This window comes from Myotis myotis, unplaced genomic scaffold (genome assembly GCF_014108235.1).
Source record: "Myotis myotis isolate mMyoMyo1 unplaced genomic scaffold, mMyoMyo1.p scaffold_m19_p_3, whole genome shotgun sequence".
In the NCBI taxonomy this organism is placed as follows: domain Eukaryota; kingdom Metazoa; phylum Chordata; class Mammalia; order Chiroptera; family Vespertilionidae; genus Myotis; species Myotis myotis.
The window spans coordinates 113747487-113765675 of NW_023416335.1; the positions used below are offsets into that span (position 1 = coordinate 113747487).

Here is an 18189-nt window from a genome sequence, read left to right on the forward strand (position 1 = left end):
CCTATACTCCAGTGATGGCGAACCTATGACACGCGTGTCAGAGGTGACACGCGAACTCATTGTTTTGGTTGATTTTTCTTTGTTAAATGGCATTTAAATATATAAAATAAATATCAAAAATAGAAGTCTTTGTTTTACTATGGTTGCAAATATCAAAAAATTTCTACATGTGACACGGCACCAGAGTTTAGGGTTTTTCAAAATGCTGACACGCCAAGCTCAAAAGGTTCGCCATCACTGCATACTCTGAGGCAGCACCAGCTGTGCAAACAGGTGAGACACCTCGTTTTATTGTGCTTTGATTTATTGCACCTCACACATGTTGCATTTTTTACAAACTGAAGGCAAGGCCTTCCACTAGTTAAAAGTTTACAACTTGCTTTATTGCAATATTTGCTTTATTGTAGTCTGGAACCGAACCCGAGTATCTCCGCAGTATGCCTGTACCCACTTCTGGGTTTCTACCTGAGCATCGCTCCTTCCGCTGAGATGAGTGACCCAAGTCCCACGCAGGGAGAGCCGGCTGTGCCAGGCTCCTTGCACAGAGGAGGTGACCAAGTGGTTGACTTTAGAGGTCTCGCCTGCCTGCTGCAAATCAGCCGTGAGAGGGGAGAGTTCTCTGCAGACAGGAGGAAGCGGCTCTAACGTCGTCACTCCCTGCATATGCCAGTGGCTGAGTCACCCGCCTGCTCAGTAAAGGTGAGACCTCACGTGTGGGGGAAAGGAATGAAAGGGGGTTATTATAAAAGTGGAGGACACAAGACACAGCAAAAGACACTAACAGGCTGGGACAGGTTGACAAGTGAATCAATAAATAGGTCGTCACTATCAATAATCTGGAAGCTGGGTGACTTAGAGGGGATTCTGTGGTCCTTGCAGGTCTGGAAATGACTCGAGGAGATTTATCATCCGCGAAAGCTCTCTTGTTCAGCAGCTGTTCAGTACGGCAGACTTGCTACAGTCTCACTAAAGTCCCTACCACTCCTATATGCCCCACAGGGAACTGACAATAGGGGTCTCCCTTGCATCCTTAAGCAGGGGCAGGCTGCCAAGCTGGCTGCAACCCACCCAGAGGTCAGGACTGGGGAGCAAGTGCTTTCAGGCTGAAACGTGCTGGCTGCACAGAGTATTATAGGAAGAGCCACAGAGCTGTCCAGGCTCCCGTGTCCCCTGTTGGCATGAGAAAGCCTGACAGATCGTTGTGCACGATAAGGAACTGCTGTCTGTGACCATCACACCAGGAGGGCTCCTCCTTGCTGCTCATGAGAGAGCTCTATGGCCATCCAGGCATGAACTGGCAGGATTTAGGACACATCAAACTTTTGTTGGGGGTAGAATCATAACCCTGCCTAAGGCTGAATTTAAAATCGATGGTAAAGGAATTGCACTCAATCTTTTGTGTCCCTTTCCCACGGACTCCAGCCCACCAGCCTACTAAAGACAGCGGGCTGAGCAGAGTCACTGAGCCCCTGAAAGCCAGGGCCAGGCTCCTGGAGATCCTGGGCTTCAAATATGGGTGTGGGGGGGCGTTGGACCTGCTGAATCAGGGCAAGAGGTCTGGACACTCAGTGGCTGACCCTGGCAAAACACAGAAAAAAAAATCCAGCCTGCCAAACACCTCCCTGGCTGCTATGGATCCAGCCCTAATTTCCTCAAGCCTGAGCTGGTCAGGCCAAGAGTTACATCAAGTGCGTGTCACGGGAGCTCCCTCAAATTAACTTTAATATGCTTCAAACACAAATATGCAATACAGAAAGTGTAGGGGCTGGGTAAGGAATGTGTGACCCCACTCAAGCAATCACACCCAGTGTGCCAGTCCATCAACCCCTCCTCTCTCGGAAACCCGGCCAGAATCCTGCCCCAGCTCGGGGGCCCGGCAGTGGGGAAGGGCACACACTCAGCTCCCAAATGCTCAGAAAAGGTCGGTGAGGTCTGATGGGTTTGTCTGAGGCAGCGGAGCTGCGGCATCTGTAAGTGGAAACAGCTCCGGCCTGAGACGTGATGACAGGACTTGCATGTTGAGAGGTCCAAGTCCTAATAGCGTGCGGAGTGGCGGAAGGAGCACAATGGCTGCCACCCCTCCTGTTCCAGGATAACGGCCAGAGGTGACGGGAGTCCATGGTGAAGGATGAGGCCAGGGCAATGTAGGAATTAGCTCAAGTGCCCAAGGTGAGGGCTGGTCAGGGCAGAGCTCCAGTCCACCTGGTGAGGGATTATTTAGTGCTAACATCACCACGCCTTGGCCACAATAGGCTAACACGCTGTAGCACATCCTAACAGAACACTGGAGTCGGTATTGCTGTGTAACTGCATTTAGCAGGTGTCCCTATGGACGCAGTTCCTAATTTGGAGAACTGAGCTACCGCTGAAACTGTGTTTGTAGGTGGTGCCGCTAAAAGAAGACATAACTGTGTACTTTGTGAACATGGCATAATCTACTCTAATGGAATGCCCGACTCAATATCACAGTATCATGCAGAGCCATGAGAGGAGAAACGTTCCTTTGATGGGCATCTACTGTGTATGTCCCCAGGATGGGCGGATACTATTGGAGGTTTGCTAGAAACAAGATGGAACTTAAGCAGAAGCCCAACCTTGACTCAGGCAGGGAACACAGACCAGGTCTGTCTTCATGTGAGTGAAACAGGCAGGCCTTTGGGCAAGCCGACCCCTTCCTTCTGTGGGCCGTCTCTTCCCCACCACAGATGACCCTGCCTGAGTCCACTTGCCTTGGTCATACTCAAAGACTGCCCTGTGCTCAGGACAATTTCCAGGGGCCTTAGGGAGGGAAGTACAGGGTCTCTGTCACAAACAGGAAACAAAGGCATCATTATCATCATATCAATTGTTAAAACTACTTCCCTGTTGGGTGTCATGCTCCTAACCTTCCACAGCACTACAGGAATACCTCTCATGTTCTAATTCTACCATTTCAGAGACAGGTGCCAGTCCAGTAGCCAGTAACCACTGGCTGGAGTTTCCGTGGGCTCCTCTGTGTGGAAGGACCTTTTGGGTCCTAGATGGAGCACTGTCAGCTGTGGCATTGCTCGATGATCCTGCAGAAAATATACCTGGGTTCATGGAGGGTCAAGGGATGGTCTAGCTCAGCGTGGAATTGGTCCCCCAGGACGGAAGAACTGGTTTTCTGGAAGCCCCTGCTAGAACCCCTGAGCCATCTCAATGCACAGTGATGGGACTGAGTTACTGAACCGAACTGAAGGGGAGATTGCTATGAATGGGGGCCTGAGGGTCATATCGGTGGGTTGACCACTCGCAGCATCAGATCAGAGCAAACCACCTAGACTGCCAGAGCGTCCCTGCTCTGGGCTCAGTCAGGGCACAGATCCTGTCAGCAGTTTTCCTCTTGAGGCCGCAGGGCGAATGGTCTTGGTCAGCTCCAAGGTCATCCTCACCCTCCCTCCAGAAGGGCTTTCTCTCCCATATTTCCCCCGAGGGAGCAATAGCTGAAGGACAGATTCCAGGATGCCGTTTAGGAAAAAAGCAAAACTTGTGTTTACAAGACTATAGATGATTCACTGTCATGTCGAAACATCCAAAAAGCTGCCAAACCCCGCAGGGTTTCCCACTGCGCTCCCTTAGCCGCTCACCACAGGAGCCTTGATAATTAAAACCTGCGAATGGAATAATGGTGACTTCAGATCATGTTGACTAAGAAGCTGATTGTTCCAAAGGCAGTTACCGTTCACAAGTCGCTGGTGTTTGTGTTAAATACAGTACCACTTGGTGGCAGGTCGAAAGGCGCTTCTTCTCAGTATCTTTTTTTTTTTTCTTTTCTATTTTGGGTAGAAATATTCCTGGGAAGCTAGATAGAAATGCATTTTCATTTCCCAAGTATTCTTAGGCACAAGTTAGAAAACTGCTGACCTTCACCAAAATATGTCAGCACTTCATGTTATAAAAAATGCAATTTAGAACCACCGCGTGTGCAGATACGTTCATTGACATATCTACACACATCGGTGCAGCACACAATGATTATTCGGTATAGATTCCAAACTGAACTATCTGTCACTAACCTGAAATTCTGCAGTGAAAATTCATTGCTCAAAAACAATTGGCATTTCTTTCTTTTGGCTCTAACTACGGTCCAACGTTTGCACATCAGACACGACCGCGAACACTTCCCTCAGTGGCAACGCCAGGGAAGAGCAGTGACTGGGGAGGGCGCCGCTGAGCAGCTCCTGAGCATGCGCGGGGCGGCCTTGGTGAAGACTCCCCAGGTGGAAGCGCGGGTGCGTGAGGGGCCGCAGCTCCGAGGGCCGCGTGGCGTTGTCATCTGGGCGTGGTGCCCACTTTGGCGGGTGAGGAGGGTCCGGAGGAGGAGCCGCGGTAAACAGGGGACGTGGGGGTGAGTTTAACTGGGCTGGTTGGGTCCCCAGTTTGGAGCTTCCAGAGCAACTCTTCATTGGTGCGGCTCAGCCTCTTCTTCTCCTGGGCCTCCTTCTCCGCGTACTCCTGCAGGTTGGCGTTCTCCTCCGACAGCTGTCTGCAAGGGAGAGGACAGTCATGCCACAGGCCTCAGCTCGGATACGCCAGGCCAAGGACGCCTGCGGGGGCAGCGGGGGTAAGTCGGACCCTAACCCACAGTCTCGGTTGAACCACTATTGCTGCTTGTCCCACCACCACATCGGTTCTCCCTCCCCTCTTCCTGCCCCCCTCCCCCCTCCCATTCAGCCCAGTGATGGCTCAGCCCTCATGGACAAAAATAGCCTCCCACTGGCTGTTTTATTGCACACCAACCCAAGTGGTGGTGGTGGTGGGGGGGGGGGGGTGTTGTATCTCCACATCCTTCCCTGGAAGTTGGGGACCTCAGAGCAGGGGACCAAGATAGAGATGATGTCACCAGGAGCAGCTGCATTTGGCTACACGGCTTCTCTCTGGCACATTCCATCTCTGCTGTCCTCTGTCAGGGCCAGCCCTTCACTGCCAGGGCCAGGCTGGCCCATGGCGACAGCTCAGCAGCCAAGGGAGACGTGGGTCTGCACTGCTGAGCTGGCCATGCACAGGGTGGCGCACATGAGGTTCCCTTTTCCCTGGGAACCCCCAGCGGCCCCTCTCCAAAATCCGCCCTGGGAACAAACCTGAGCAACACCCAGCCGCGTCGGGGCTCCTGCCATATGCTTTCCGACGGTCGGGGAGGCCTCACAGCTCAGAGGAGTGAGGTAAATTGGATGTTGGGACACAAACAGGACCCTCAAGCTCAGCAGCAAAGCCACTTTGTGGGGGGCACATGGTTTGTGAGTTTAGACACCTGCTCTGCCTACCTCGTGACGACAGTATTCTGGTCAATCCTTGCTCTGAGATCTTCGTTCTGCTGCTGGAGAACTTGGATTTTCTCCTCCAGGATAATGTTCTTTTCCGCCTGGAAAGGGTGCAGTGTTAGGAGGCCTCTGGCAGGGCCGTCTGACAGGAAGGAGACCAGTGCCCTTGGAGGGTTATCAAGAAGCGTGTTTTGCAAACTACAGTGTGTAGTGCACTGGTGGCTTGTAAAATTAGGTTAGAGGGATGTGGTCGGCATTTGTTGAAAACAGAATAAAGCAGAAGAGAAAATACCAGAATGTGCTGTATATAGTAAAAGTAAGTATAGTTATATATATTTTAGATGTATAGTTTTATTTCACATATATTATGAATGTGTGTGTATGTATATACTGGAATCCTGTGTAGAATATATTTTGTATAGTGAGTGTCCCCAGGCCGTTGCCATTGTTAGAGATATGCCATGATCAGCACCAGGACCTAGTCTGGCTAACGGGTCCCATGGCCCCCCCCCCCCCCCGCCCCCCGTACTGCATTACCCTCCCTTGCTGGGTGCACCCTATGACATTCTAAATGAATGGAGAGATGGAAACATGGACACATTTTCCCTTCTGAGACTATGGGCAGCCAGGAATGCAAAGCACAAGACCATCTTGGCACATTCTCAGAAAAATCACAGCACCCAGGGCTGCTACTGCTCCACAATTTATACCATTCTCTCTGTCAGAGGGTCTCACAGGGCCCGAGACCTAGCTGAAGTACAGTTCCGTTCTAATATGAAGTTTAAAATAAATTATTTTTGAAAAGAACGTGACAAATTCTATATTAGTGTAGTTAATCTTTAAGGAAAACGTTCACCTCTCCAAGAATAAGGGTTAGGAATCAGAGCCAAAGAATGGACCTCTGTCCCTGCTCTTCATCAAGACACTCTCACCCAGCCCTCCACTTTGCTCTAAGGAAGTGGGACGTGATTAAATCAGTACCCCACCCCATACACACAACTGCTTCTGGAGTGAGAAGTCATGAATGCCTGCAGAAAGCCTAAAACATGGCTAAAAACAGCCACATCAGCCTCTAGGCTTGTCAGTGATTGAACAACTGGGTGCAGATGGCCCAGCCTGGAGGAGGAGGGTTGCTATCCTCATGTTGGTTGGACTACAGGCAGGACCAGGAGGGCAGGGCTCTGTCCCTGAGCTCCCAGTGGTCTTAGTTGTTGTCTTGCTGGGAAGCTCTGGGCTGCCGAGGGCTGCTGAAAGGTGCCACGTGGCCAACATTAGCCAGGATGCTGGTAACAGACACTCACATCCAGGTCTGCCCCCTCCTAACTGATGAGCACCGGGCAGAAAGAGATGTCTGCGAAAGGGGACAATGCTAGACAAGAGAGGGCCGTGACAACTGAATGTGAAACTGAGGTCTCCAGCAGCTCCTGATTAGGGCAACCAGCTCCAAGGATATTTCAGTACAATGGAGAACTTCAACAGTTAGACCAGATGATCGGTTACTGAGGGGGTAAGTTAAAGATCTGCTCACTGAACGTGTGCAGGGGATGTCTCAGGTATGTACACGTGTACAGAGAAGCTCTGGAAAGTGTTAACAGTAGTAGAAATATATTTTAAGTTTCTTATTCTGTTCATCTTATCATTTTTTTTAAAATGTATTTTTATTGATTTCAGAGAGGAAGAGAGAGGGAGAGAGAGATAGAAACATCAATGATGAGACAATCGTTGATCGGCTGCCTCCTGCATGCCCCCTACTGGGGATTGAGCTCGCAACCCGGGCATGTGCCCCAACCGGAAATCGAACCATGACTCCAGGTTAATAGGTCGGCACTCAACCACTGAGCCATGACGGCCAGGGCTGTCTAATCATTTTCTATAATGCACATACTTTCCTTTTATAGTATCAAAAGTTTGTTTTTCATATAACAATTTATAAAAAGGAATAAAAGGAATAAAACATAAGAATTTATCTGAGAGCTTTGGGTCAAGTTCCAGTTCAGGATGGTATCTCCTTGGAAACTGGCTTCTCTGCTACTAACTTTGGACAATCATCTCCTTGAGCCCTGGCGTGGCCCTTGTGCCTAAAGGTAGAGAATGAACTTTGGGGTGCTCTGTTCCCCAAAAGGGGCACCCTTTGCTGGTTCTGTGGAAACCAGGCTGAAAGGTGAGGCCGAGAGTGGTGAGAGCGCTGGCCTGGGGCTCCCTCCCGCCTGGGGGTAGTCACTGATTGACTTTAGCGAGATGCCCTGTCCCAGGCCCCCATCTCTAACTTGTGAAAGGAGGCTCCCAGCACCTCCTTCACAGCCCTGCTGTCAGAACAGAGGCATGGAGAGTGCTCTGCGTGGTGCCTGGCACACGTCAGTGATGCTCATCTGTGCTGGCTCATCACACGTCGGCCAGGGAGGAGTGAGGAAACCACTTCAGAGCCATGGGGCGGGGATGGAGGCTGCAGAGTTGGACAAAATGAGGCCACCTCTGAGACCCCTGGCTACCTAAGAAAGGCCTGAGACTCAAGGATAGAATTCTCCACGCAGGTGGGAGCCATGGGTTCAGGGCTCGCGTCCTGAACGGTGTCAGTGTTGACATCAACGATGACAGTAAGGTTGCTAGGCTCTCCCCAGGAAATAGACCAACTCACCAGCTTTTCCAGCTCAATAATCTTCTTTTCCTGCTGGTGTATTTGCTGATTCTTCATCTCTAACACCTGCTTCAAACTCTTCATGTCTTCTTCCAAGTGCTGATAGGGAGCCAGTGCAACCTACAGGGGCAGAGAGCGACAAGCTATCTTCCCGGTCCTGGCAAAGGCCACTGCTCACCACAGTCACGGATTTCACTAAAGCTAGTCTTCTTTAACCAGTTGCCCAGTAGGCACTGGAGCATGAGGGAGAGAGAGGAACATCAGCTCACACAGCCCTCCCTGGTAGAGATGCCCACTGGTGTCCCACTGGGAATGCGACTAAAAGTCCAGCTCCCTGGGGAAAAGAGAGAGACAGCCATCGCCACTGGAGAGTGTGGGGGCTGGAATGGCCGGATGCTACCAGCCCATCCCCAGAGGGAGCTGGTGCGGTGAAAGGAGTCAGTTCGACACTGGCTTTGGACAGTCACTCAGACCACTTGGTTCAGCAGGTGGCGGGGATTTCCAGGTGCCAGCTGTGCCCTTCAGAGCCCCAGCCCAGCATAGAAACAGAGCAAAGTGGTTTTAAAAGCAGAAAAGGCATTTAAAAAAAGAAATGTTAGAGTGAGGTTGCCAGATGCCAACAACAACAACAAAAAAAACCCCATAGTAAAGTGGTTAAACTTGAATTTCAGATAAACAACATTATATTTAGTGTAAGTATTGAAAGGGACATCCTTATACTAACTTCTCTGTAATGCAGGTTTAACTGGGTGTGATGTGCTGCATATGGCAACTGGACACCAGAGGGGAGGAATTGTGCCAGCTCTTCTGGCAAAAACTCGCTCAACCTACTAACTCGGGCCTCAGTGGAGCCTCCCCGTGCCAGCCTGAGGGAGCTGGAGAGGACAATGGCGAGGTGGCCCTGGCCCGGCCACACTTGTCCCAGGAGCTCAGGCACAGTGGCGGGAGCCGTGTGCCCTGTGGCAGGAATAACATTTAGATGGAGAAACCCCCGTCTGAGGAGAGGTGCTGACAGGAATATGTGTAAGATCCGGGAGGGCCTGACCAGCTGTCACTTTGGTAGCAGATTAGCACAGAGGCCCTGTCATCAGGGTGACTGCTGAGGAAGCCACAGGGCTTCCCGGGGAGAAGTCCACAGAGCCCCGCTGAGCCCCGCGGTGCTGGAGGCCTGGGAAACTCGACACCTCCAGCTGCTCTTCAGTGTTTTTCTGCAAAGCCTCCTCGAAGCGTCTGGCTCGGTCCCGCAGAGACTGGCTCTGGAAGGTCAGCGTGTCCACCTGGTCCTGCAGTAATGACACAAGGAGTCCAGCTCGGTCCTCTGCGGACACAGCAGCCTGGGGAGCCCTGATGACGGCCTGTGCACACGCCATGGGCATCAAGCTGAGGCAGGTGCTCCACATGGTGTGACAGACCTCCCACGTCAGCCTCGCTCGTGTTCCAGCTGGGGTTCTCGCTGCCCCACCCCCACTTTACAGCCCAGCTCTCCCACCGGCTCCATCCGCCAGCTCCCTCTCTTTCCAGGGTCACTTCTAGCTCCTCGTGGTCTCCCTGGGCCTCAGGACTGGGGTGCAGGTCCCTGATGTGAGCTGAGGCTGTCCTCCCTTTTTAAGCCATCTGTCCCCTCAGTTTAGACCTTCTGTTTAGACCAGTGATGGCGAACCTTTTGAGCGCGGCGTGCCAGCATTTTGAAAAATCCTAACTTAACTCTGATGCCATGTCACATATAGAAATTTTTTGATATTTGCAACTATAGTAAAACAAAGACTTCTATTTTTGATATTTATTTTTATATATTTAAATGCCATTTAACAAAGAAAAATCAACCAGAACAATGAGTTCTCGTGTCACCTCTGACACGCGTGTCATAGGTTCGCCATCACTGGTGTAGACCAGCCGTGGGCAAACTACATCCCGCAGACCGGATCCGGCCCGTTCGGCTGTTCTATCTGGCCCGCGGAGCCGAAAGAGCGGAGGGTTCTCCTGCTCTCCCCTCCGCTCCTTCACCAGCAGCAGTGTTAACATGGCAACGTCGGGAAACACGGCTGCAGCTCCTTCTTCTGAGTCCAGTTTAAGAACCCATCGTGGCCCTCGAGTCAAAAAGTTTGCCCACCCCTGGTGTAGACCATGCTCCTGGCCCCCAGCACACACCAGCCACAAGGCAGCCCTCCGTGTGCCGGCTGACAGAAGGTGTGTCTGAGGGGGCACCACACTCCTTCCCTGGCTCACCCCTCCCTGGCAACCCTAGCAAGGACTGATCATCAAAGTTCTCTACCCAATGATACCATTTCCGTAACATTAGAACCTACGGAATTTCAATGAACTCTTCTCTCAAGAGAAATGGCCTCATCCCAGCCGACACAAGGAGCAAGGAGCAAGGTATTGTAAATTATGGAATTGTACAGAGTAACACTGTAATGTATGAGGTGCCTGGCGTGACTGCTTTCTTCAGCATGGCAGACAACCGTTTGGCAAACCAGCCTTGGTTTTTTTCTTGTCCTCTTTTTTTGTTTCTTTGTTTCCAGTTACTCCTATTTCATCTTAAATAACAAAAGCCCCCACAGTGCCATTAAAAGCAAAGGCTGGGTATTAGGGCAATGCAGTAGTCAGTGGGAGCCTGTACCCACAGGCCCTGGCGACGTAGGCAGTGGTGCTCTGGAACCTGACTACCACACCCCGGGTGCCTCCACAGGCCGCGCGAGGCACCAGCTGTGTCAGTGCCTTCAGAGGTTGCATTTCTTTCAAGCCTCTCCTCCTCCATCAAAAAGCAGAACAGCAAAAGCACATCAGGCAAATACCACCTAGGATGGACCTCAAATATCAAACTGGTGTTTCTGCCGCATTCACCTGACTCAACACCAACCCACAGGCCCACGCGGTGCGCCGCAGTCACACGGCACAGGCTGCTTCCAATTGGATTGGCTCCTGTATGTCAAGGGTGAGGCCCTGAACCGGCCCCTTAGGAGCTAACCAACCGCATGATAACAATAGTGAGGATGATAAAAATAAATACAACAGCCCTGACTGGTTTAGCTCGGTGGATAGAGCATCGGCCTGCGGACTGAAAGGTCCCAGGTTCCATTCCGGCCAAGGGCATGTACCTTGCTTGCGGGCACATCCCTAGTAGGGAGGTGTGCAAGAGGCAGCTGATCGATGTTTCTCTCTCATGGATGTTTCTAACTCTCTATCCCTCTCTCTTCCTCTCTGTAAAAAATCAATAAAATATATTAAAATAAATAAATAAATATAACAAATAATAACATTAGCCACGATCAGAACAGCAAGAGCTGCTGCTTATTAGCATTTGCCAGGAACCAACCTGGTGCTGCGCACTTTACACACGTGACTCCTCGCGGAAGGTTCCGTCAGCACCGTTTCACAGACGGGTAACCAAGGCTCACGGAGCTCACGTATTGCCCAAGGTTTCAAAGCTAGTAAGCGGGGGCGCCATGGGATTTAAGCCCGAGTTCAAATCTCTTACCACAAGCCTGCTTCTCCAGCTGCCAGCCACTGGAGGCAGTTGGCTCTAGCAGCTCCACCCTCCTTGTACCAAATAACCTCCCGCCCAAATGGGTTCTGTCTGCTACAGGGTGTTGCCCGTGGGATGGCGGGGGCGGAATGAAGACTCACTCACGGGTGAAACAAAACCTTCTCTGCGGTTTGGGGCTGGTGGGTTTCTGTTACACCACAGTCTGGCTTTCCCTTTCCGGGCGTGCGTTCCTGAGGACAGCGCACCTGATGCTGTGAGAGGGATGCATGAGGAAGGCAGTTTGGGGTAAATTTGCCGAGGATGAGCCCGTGAGGACTGCGTGTTGCAGGCCCGTTGATGGGCGGGTGGTGGGCTTACCGCAGACTGTTTCCTGATTAGATTAAATGTGGAACAGCACACTGAGTAGTGTGACATTGGTGTCACAAGCATGGGTGCTTGCGTAGGCAGGGCCGCCTCTGCGTGATGCATGCTGCCAGGGGAGAGTCAGCGGTCAGAGGCAACACTCCTGGCTTTGTGTTACTTATGGTAATCAATGGGCATTCGTTGTTATTGTCATCACAATGTCCAGGTGTGAGTGTCCCCAGTATTTAAAAATTAACCTTGCTCTGATTGAGATGCCACAGCTGGGAACGGAAGCACCCTAGCTTCCCGGGCAGCTCCTCCCTGGGGCTGTGGGGGGCCATCATCTTTCCCCAGAGCAGCTGGCAGGGTCTCTGGAAGGAGGAGGGGGGTGCAGGTGAGCTGGGGCCCCTTCAGAAGGAAGCCAGGCTGCTCGCTGGCATGAGACCCACATGTCGTGTAGGTTGGCAGTGGAGGCAGGGAAGGTTCTCTCCGCCTCACCCACCTCCAGGTGATTGAAGTCCTTTGTTTTAATCCCAGACATGCCCTATGGCTTCTGCCCTTCGCAGCCCCCCTTACACCACGCCCTGCCTAGCATGTGCTTCTCCCAAGTCCCTTTCCTCACACACAGCGCGGTGACTCCTCTGACCACAGCAAGTGTGGCTCCACCTTGGATCTCCGTGGCACTCATTGACAGTAGTATTCCCTTGGTGCAAGAATGTGCTACCTTTGGTGGGTGTCTGTCACTCTTTCTGCCACCACCCTCTGAGTAGACAATAAATTCCTTAGGGCAGGGGAACGTCTTATCTCCCTCTATATCCCAAATGTTTGTGGACAGGACTAACGGTGCTGCCATTAGCTTGACTGCAGGGTTAAGGAGATACTAACCTGTAATGACAGCCGCAGCTTTTCAAAACTGTCTTCCAATTCTTTCTTTTCAAGATCATGGGTAGACATCAATTCTGGAGAGAAGACATCGGATTGTTAAGTTAGCCTTTCATCTGAAAAGGATCAAACAAGACTCTTGCCAGACTAAATGAGAAACGGGTGAATAGGGACACTGGTATACAGCAGACTTGAGCCTAAAGAGACCTCTCCATTACTTTGGAATTGTATGCAGTGTTATTTAGAAGAGAAATAAAGAGGGAGGGAATAGGAGAAAGAAAGAGAAACAGAGGGGGAAGTAAATAGAGCGCACACACACTCATTTCTATACCCCGCTCTCCCACCATCCGGGACAAGTCAGCTCCTCCATCCACGGTCCAAGCAACTTGGTTGGTTCTCCAAGTTTTCCTAATGGGAAAGCAACTGGGTGATCAATATTCAGTCTCCATCTCCTTCCCATCCCAGGGCTACTCTTTCTTTCCACCACAAAGCAGCCATCTGGCCGCAGGAGGGAGCTTTCAGAGAGCTGAGCTGTGAGCAGCCTCCGTGCTGCCTGGGCTCGCTGGAGAGCAACGGGTGAACAGGGCAAGCGCTGTGTCTGTGAGGCCTTTGAGCCACACTCTGAAAACCACAGATCTCTAGGGTTTGCTTGAGCAAAGAGTCCTATGAAGACATTCAGACAGAAAGGAGGACTAATTGGATTGGTTCCTCTTGGAGAGTTTGGAACCATTCTATTCTAAGCAAAGTGTCATTCCAGTAATAATTTGCAAGTGAGGCAGAAAGAGATGTCATGTAAGACTTATTAAACAAATGGATTCTCTTTTCCTCCAGATGGGAACAGTCTGATTAACTGGGTGAAGCCCATATCATTCTGGCTACACAAGCAATTTGTTTGCATGTTATAACTGGAGGGAGGAGAGGTCTCATTAATCAGCCTGGGTCACACATGCTTCGGACAGGAGAGTACTAGAGACCAACAATTATCATTCTGGCTGGCCAGAGCTGCAATTAGGAAAAGCTTTTGGTTTCCATTGATCCAAATCGTTGAACTAATAATGGAGAAGGTCTCTAAGAAATCTAGTTGTTATAACTCAAATTTACATTTGGAAAAAATTAATTTGTGCTGATTGAATTAAGATAAAGCTATGTGTCTTTCTGTCTAAATGATTGGTTTTAATAGCCATTGAGCACATTGTCCTGACCATAATAATGAATGTTTTTGCTACTATTATATCTACTATATATAATGCAAAGGCCTTCGATGCGACATCTAAGCAAGGCTTTGCTAGTGAGAAAAATCTGCCAGGTCTATTTTATGAAAATCCAGCAACAAAAGGCAACAGTGTGGCTCACTGCATCATTTCCACTCGCATTCCCACTCAGAGACTGTTTTTCTACAGCCCAGCGATGGGCTTTAGGACATTCAGATGACCCCAATACCCCAAGAGAGAGGCAGGCCGTATCTATCCTGGACATGGTATACACCATGCCTGACAACTGTGTACCCATAACATACTTAATTATTTTGAGGTCATAACACTCTGCCCCACACCCAACACTGTGCTCTAAGACAATGGTTCTCAAAATGTGCTGCATATTAGAATCACCTGGGGAGCCTTAAGAAGCCCTGAAGCCTGGGCTGCACCCAAGAGCAATTAAAGTGGAATTTCTGAGGTGGGATTTACTCATCCGTGTTGTTGTTTTTTAACTCCCAGGTGGTCCCAATGGGCAGCCCAGGGTGGGAGCTGGCACATGTGCTGTTTCTGCCCCAGACGTCTTTGCTGCCAACATTTTTCTGTACAGCTAATTGGCTATAAGGCTTCTTTTCTGTAAACAGATAAAATAACTGGTTGGTAGTTTGGGGTTTGGGGTGTTGTTCAGTTTCATTTCTCCACTGATGATTCTCACTGTTACTCCCATCTTTATATTCTATGTAAATGTTAGCGAGCCCTCATAATGGTCTATGTAGGGACGAGTGGACACGTGGTGGTAGTCTTAAAACAGTTAGCATTTCTTCCAGGTGAGATGACCCGTCCAAGAGTCGGTTTATTATTTTGGAACAGTGCATTGGGAGGAGAAAGGGAGGCCAAGTGTCCTCATGAATTCTCCTAGAAGAAGACAAGTCCTTAGGTTACATCTACAAAATAAAATCAGTTATTTGAGCAGCATTGCTATGAATCTATACATATTTTAAATGAAGGCTTACTTTTGTTATTCCTTTTTTATGTTTCATTAGGTCATTTTTAATGTCCCTCTATTTGTAGTGATTTTATCTTTTTTATCGCAAAATTGCCTTGGAAAGGTGTGTCCACCGAGACTGCTGTTTAATTGTGTGAGGCCCAGACAGACCCGGGGTTTCCACGCCTACGTGACACCGGTGGTTCTTAAGCACGACGCCCTGTCAGACTCCTCCCAGGAGCTTTATACAATCTTGATGCCCAGCTGCACCCCAGACCAGCTGCCTGGGGGCCCGGAGTGGACCTAGACGGGCACCAGCCTCTAATCACAGCGCCCAGGGATTCCAACATCCAGGCAAGGTTGAGAGTAACTGCCGCAGAGGAAAGAAGTGCTACCTGGATCCTGGTTTTGCATCTTTCCTTTCCACAGCAAGCAGCACAGAGAACACATCAGGAACAAAAGGAAGGAAGAAAGGAAAGTGGGACAAGCGAGCAGGAGGTGCTCCTTGTGTCTGCAGCAGGAGGTTGGGCCGGCTACACACCCTGCCGGCCACACACATCTAGGATGGTAGCTACCTTGGACTTTGTGGTCGTGGTCATCCTGCAGGATCGCGATGGCCACCGTGTGGTTATTTTCCATCTCTAGGAGAGCAGCCTCGTGGCTGGCGGTGATATCTTCTACCTGCGGGAGAACCACAGTGACCGTTATGCGGGACGGACAGGTGGCAGTGATATCCTCACTGCCTGGAGAACAGAGATGGAACTCACAGAGTAGAAAGGTCAGTGGTCCAAAACGCAAGGAAAAGTCATTCTGCTGCGGTGACAGCCACCCTCATCCTGTGTGGAGGCAGGGGAGCCAGGATTTGGTGGGGATAGGGCAGCCCCTGGAGGCAGGCTGTCTGCAGGAGGGTGGAGGCTCCTGTGGGAATGGCTGCGTGAGCCCCGTCTTTACCATCCGGGGCCTGGCTTTGGACCATCCACTGCCCACTCCCATTCCTTCCCCTCACACCGATCACTCTGGTGATGATGACTCAGGAAAAGAGGAGGGACCTTCCTTCTAGATGGTCTGTTCTGCGCTCCAGCGGCAGGTGGGAGCCACAGTGCACAAGGTACTGGAGGGAACTAACGCTTACTAAGCTACCTGCTACCAGCTACTCAGCTTACCCCTCCTAGCACATTGTAAAGGAAATACTTATGTCCATCTTATAGGAAACTGAGGCTTAGAGAGTTGGAAACATTTGCCCAAGTCCCAGTAAGGGGCAGAGCCAGCAGTCGGCCCAGGTCTGTCTGACTGCATAGGCGAAGCTCCATCAAACACACCCCTGCTGCCTTCCCAGCAAGAGCAGCAACGAGTGCCCGAGGAGCCTCTCACCAAGGCCATGGCAGCCGAGTCCTAGCCATCAGCTTGCAATCTGGGCCTCCCGTCCAGCATGCGAGGCTGCAGTCATTTCCAGGACTTTAATCACAGGGAGCACAGCTAGCCTAGGATTTTTCACTTCCACTCTTCCTGATCTCCGCCCCTGCCCCCCACCACCAACACATGTACTGTTTTTGTTATTTTGTTGTTGTGCTGTTGTTTTTAACTTCACATGTATGACTTACAGGAGTAATTGCCTAAAACGGCCTCTCCCCATGCTAGCAAACCGGAAGTGCTTTTCCAAATTCTTTGTCAGCCACCATTGCAAAAAATACTACTGTACATTGTAACACAGCGCACAAGCACAAACTAAAGTGTCAAAAAACAATACTTTCCCCTCCTACTTGCAATAATCTGTTTTTTAAATTTTTATCTACTAATGTGTCAAAACCTAGTGTTTGAGGAACACTGAAGCAGGAAGTGTGCCCAGGTCCTGAAGCTCCGTGGTGGACCAGTTAAACATACTGCTTCTAGCTGGTACTATTCAGCCAGGGTCCTTTGTTCCTCAGGGGACAATTCCCAGGCCGACCTTTGGTCTGAAAGGAGGAAGGGCTCTCCTCAGGAAAGGAAGCCCATGTGTGGAGTGGATGCGTGCGAGTATTTTTGTTTTAAAATGGGGTAGATTTTCACTCCGGGTACTATAATTGCATGGGAAAATTTCCTGACTTTCCTCTCCTAAGGTAAAAGAGAACTTCGTCCATGAAAACAGAAATACCACTGGCAAAACCAACAATGAACTCCACAGTGTTCGGATAGCTGCATCACATTTTTCAAACGAACATGATATACAATGATTCACTTTTATTCACTGGCCATCCTTTTTTTTTTTTTAAAAAAATGTTTTTATTGATTTCAGAGAGGAAGGGAGAGGGAGACAGAAACATCAATGATGAGAGAGAATCATTGATTGGCTGCCTCCTGCACGCCCCCTACCGGGGATTGAGCCCACAACACAGGCATGTGCCCTGACTGGGAATGGAACCATGACCTCCTGGTTCATAGGTCTATACTCAACCACTGAGCTATACCAGCCAAGCTTACAGGCCATTCTTGATGAAACTATGTTTTACTTAAGGCTCAGACCTATAACTCCATTAATCAGAAAAGCTGATTACCACAGTACATAATTGTCCAATTCCTTTTTATATGAGGTTTTCATAGAATCTTCACCCAAGGCATTTCAGTCTCTTGAAAAAATAAATCACTGGTTAAAAAAAATACAAGTATATATTTTTTCTGCTTCCCTACTGTATCAGTTGAGCCAAGATCACCCTGTCTGCAGACATAGGTCTCCACACATTATCTGGATGCTTGTTACCCAGTTCAGTTTGAAGAAAAATCTTTGATCAGTCCTTGGTGTGATTCTAATTTATTGCCTCTGACACAAATTACCATATTCCAGAAGAGTCCCCTGTGTCCCTGGCTGAGAAGACGCCCTGTCAGGCAATATGACATTATGTCTGAAGCTGAACATCACCCTTCTGGTTTGTTGGGAGGCAGGTCTGTGATTTAATGGTGACTCAATCCCATGCTCAATATAGGAAGCCTGATGTACGGGCACGGTCTCTCTGTTACAGCCACTCACAGGTGCTTTTATGAGTGAAATACGGATCCCCTAACTCTGAAAGGCCATATGCAACAAGAGGAAACCAGTATGAACCAATGAGCCAAGATTTGGGCGTAAGAATCCTTGCTCTTCAGTAAAGTTCCTATACATCTTTATGTTTTTGGAAGACTGTTCCCTCTCTGGGGAAGGAGCTGTTCACTATCGGCCATCCTCTTCTTGTCAGAGAATTAACCCCCATGACTGCTCCTCCGGGGCCCCTGGCTTCTTCCCAGGGCATGGCCTCACACTCCGAAGCGGCCAGTGAGATTTCAGCCTGAGGACACCCTGAAACCCGCTGCAGGCATTTGAAGGGATTCAGACAAGTTGATGGAAGGAAAACATCAGATCATTGATTCATTGT

General features: G+C 50.0%; 1 protein-coding gene across 2 annotated transcripts in view; it reads right to left on the bottom strand.

The window, feature by feature from the left end:
• Positions 1-1166: 1166 nt before the first annotated feature.
• MTUS2 (microtubule associated scaffold protein 2) overlaps positions 1167-18189 on the bottom strand; it is a 554541-nt gene continuing 537518 nt past the window's right edge. For both annotated transcript variants that reach the window (XM_036300894.1, XM_036300895.1), the window contains 6 exons: positions 15382-15487; positions 12632-12705; positions 9102-9200; positions 7918-8037; positions 5286-5383; positions 1167-4507 (listed from right to left, as the gene is read on the bottom strand). In XM_036300894.1, coding sequence (XP_036156787.1) covers positions 4294-4507; positions 5286-5383; positions 7918-8037; positions 9102-9200; positions 12632-12705; positions 15382-15487 — 711 coding nt within the window. In that variant the 3' untranslated portion in view covers positions 1167-4293. The remainder of the gene's footprint in view (positions 4508-5285; positions 5384-7917; positions 8038-9101; positions 9201-12631; positions 12706-15381; positions 15488-18189) is intronic.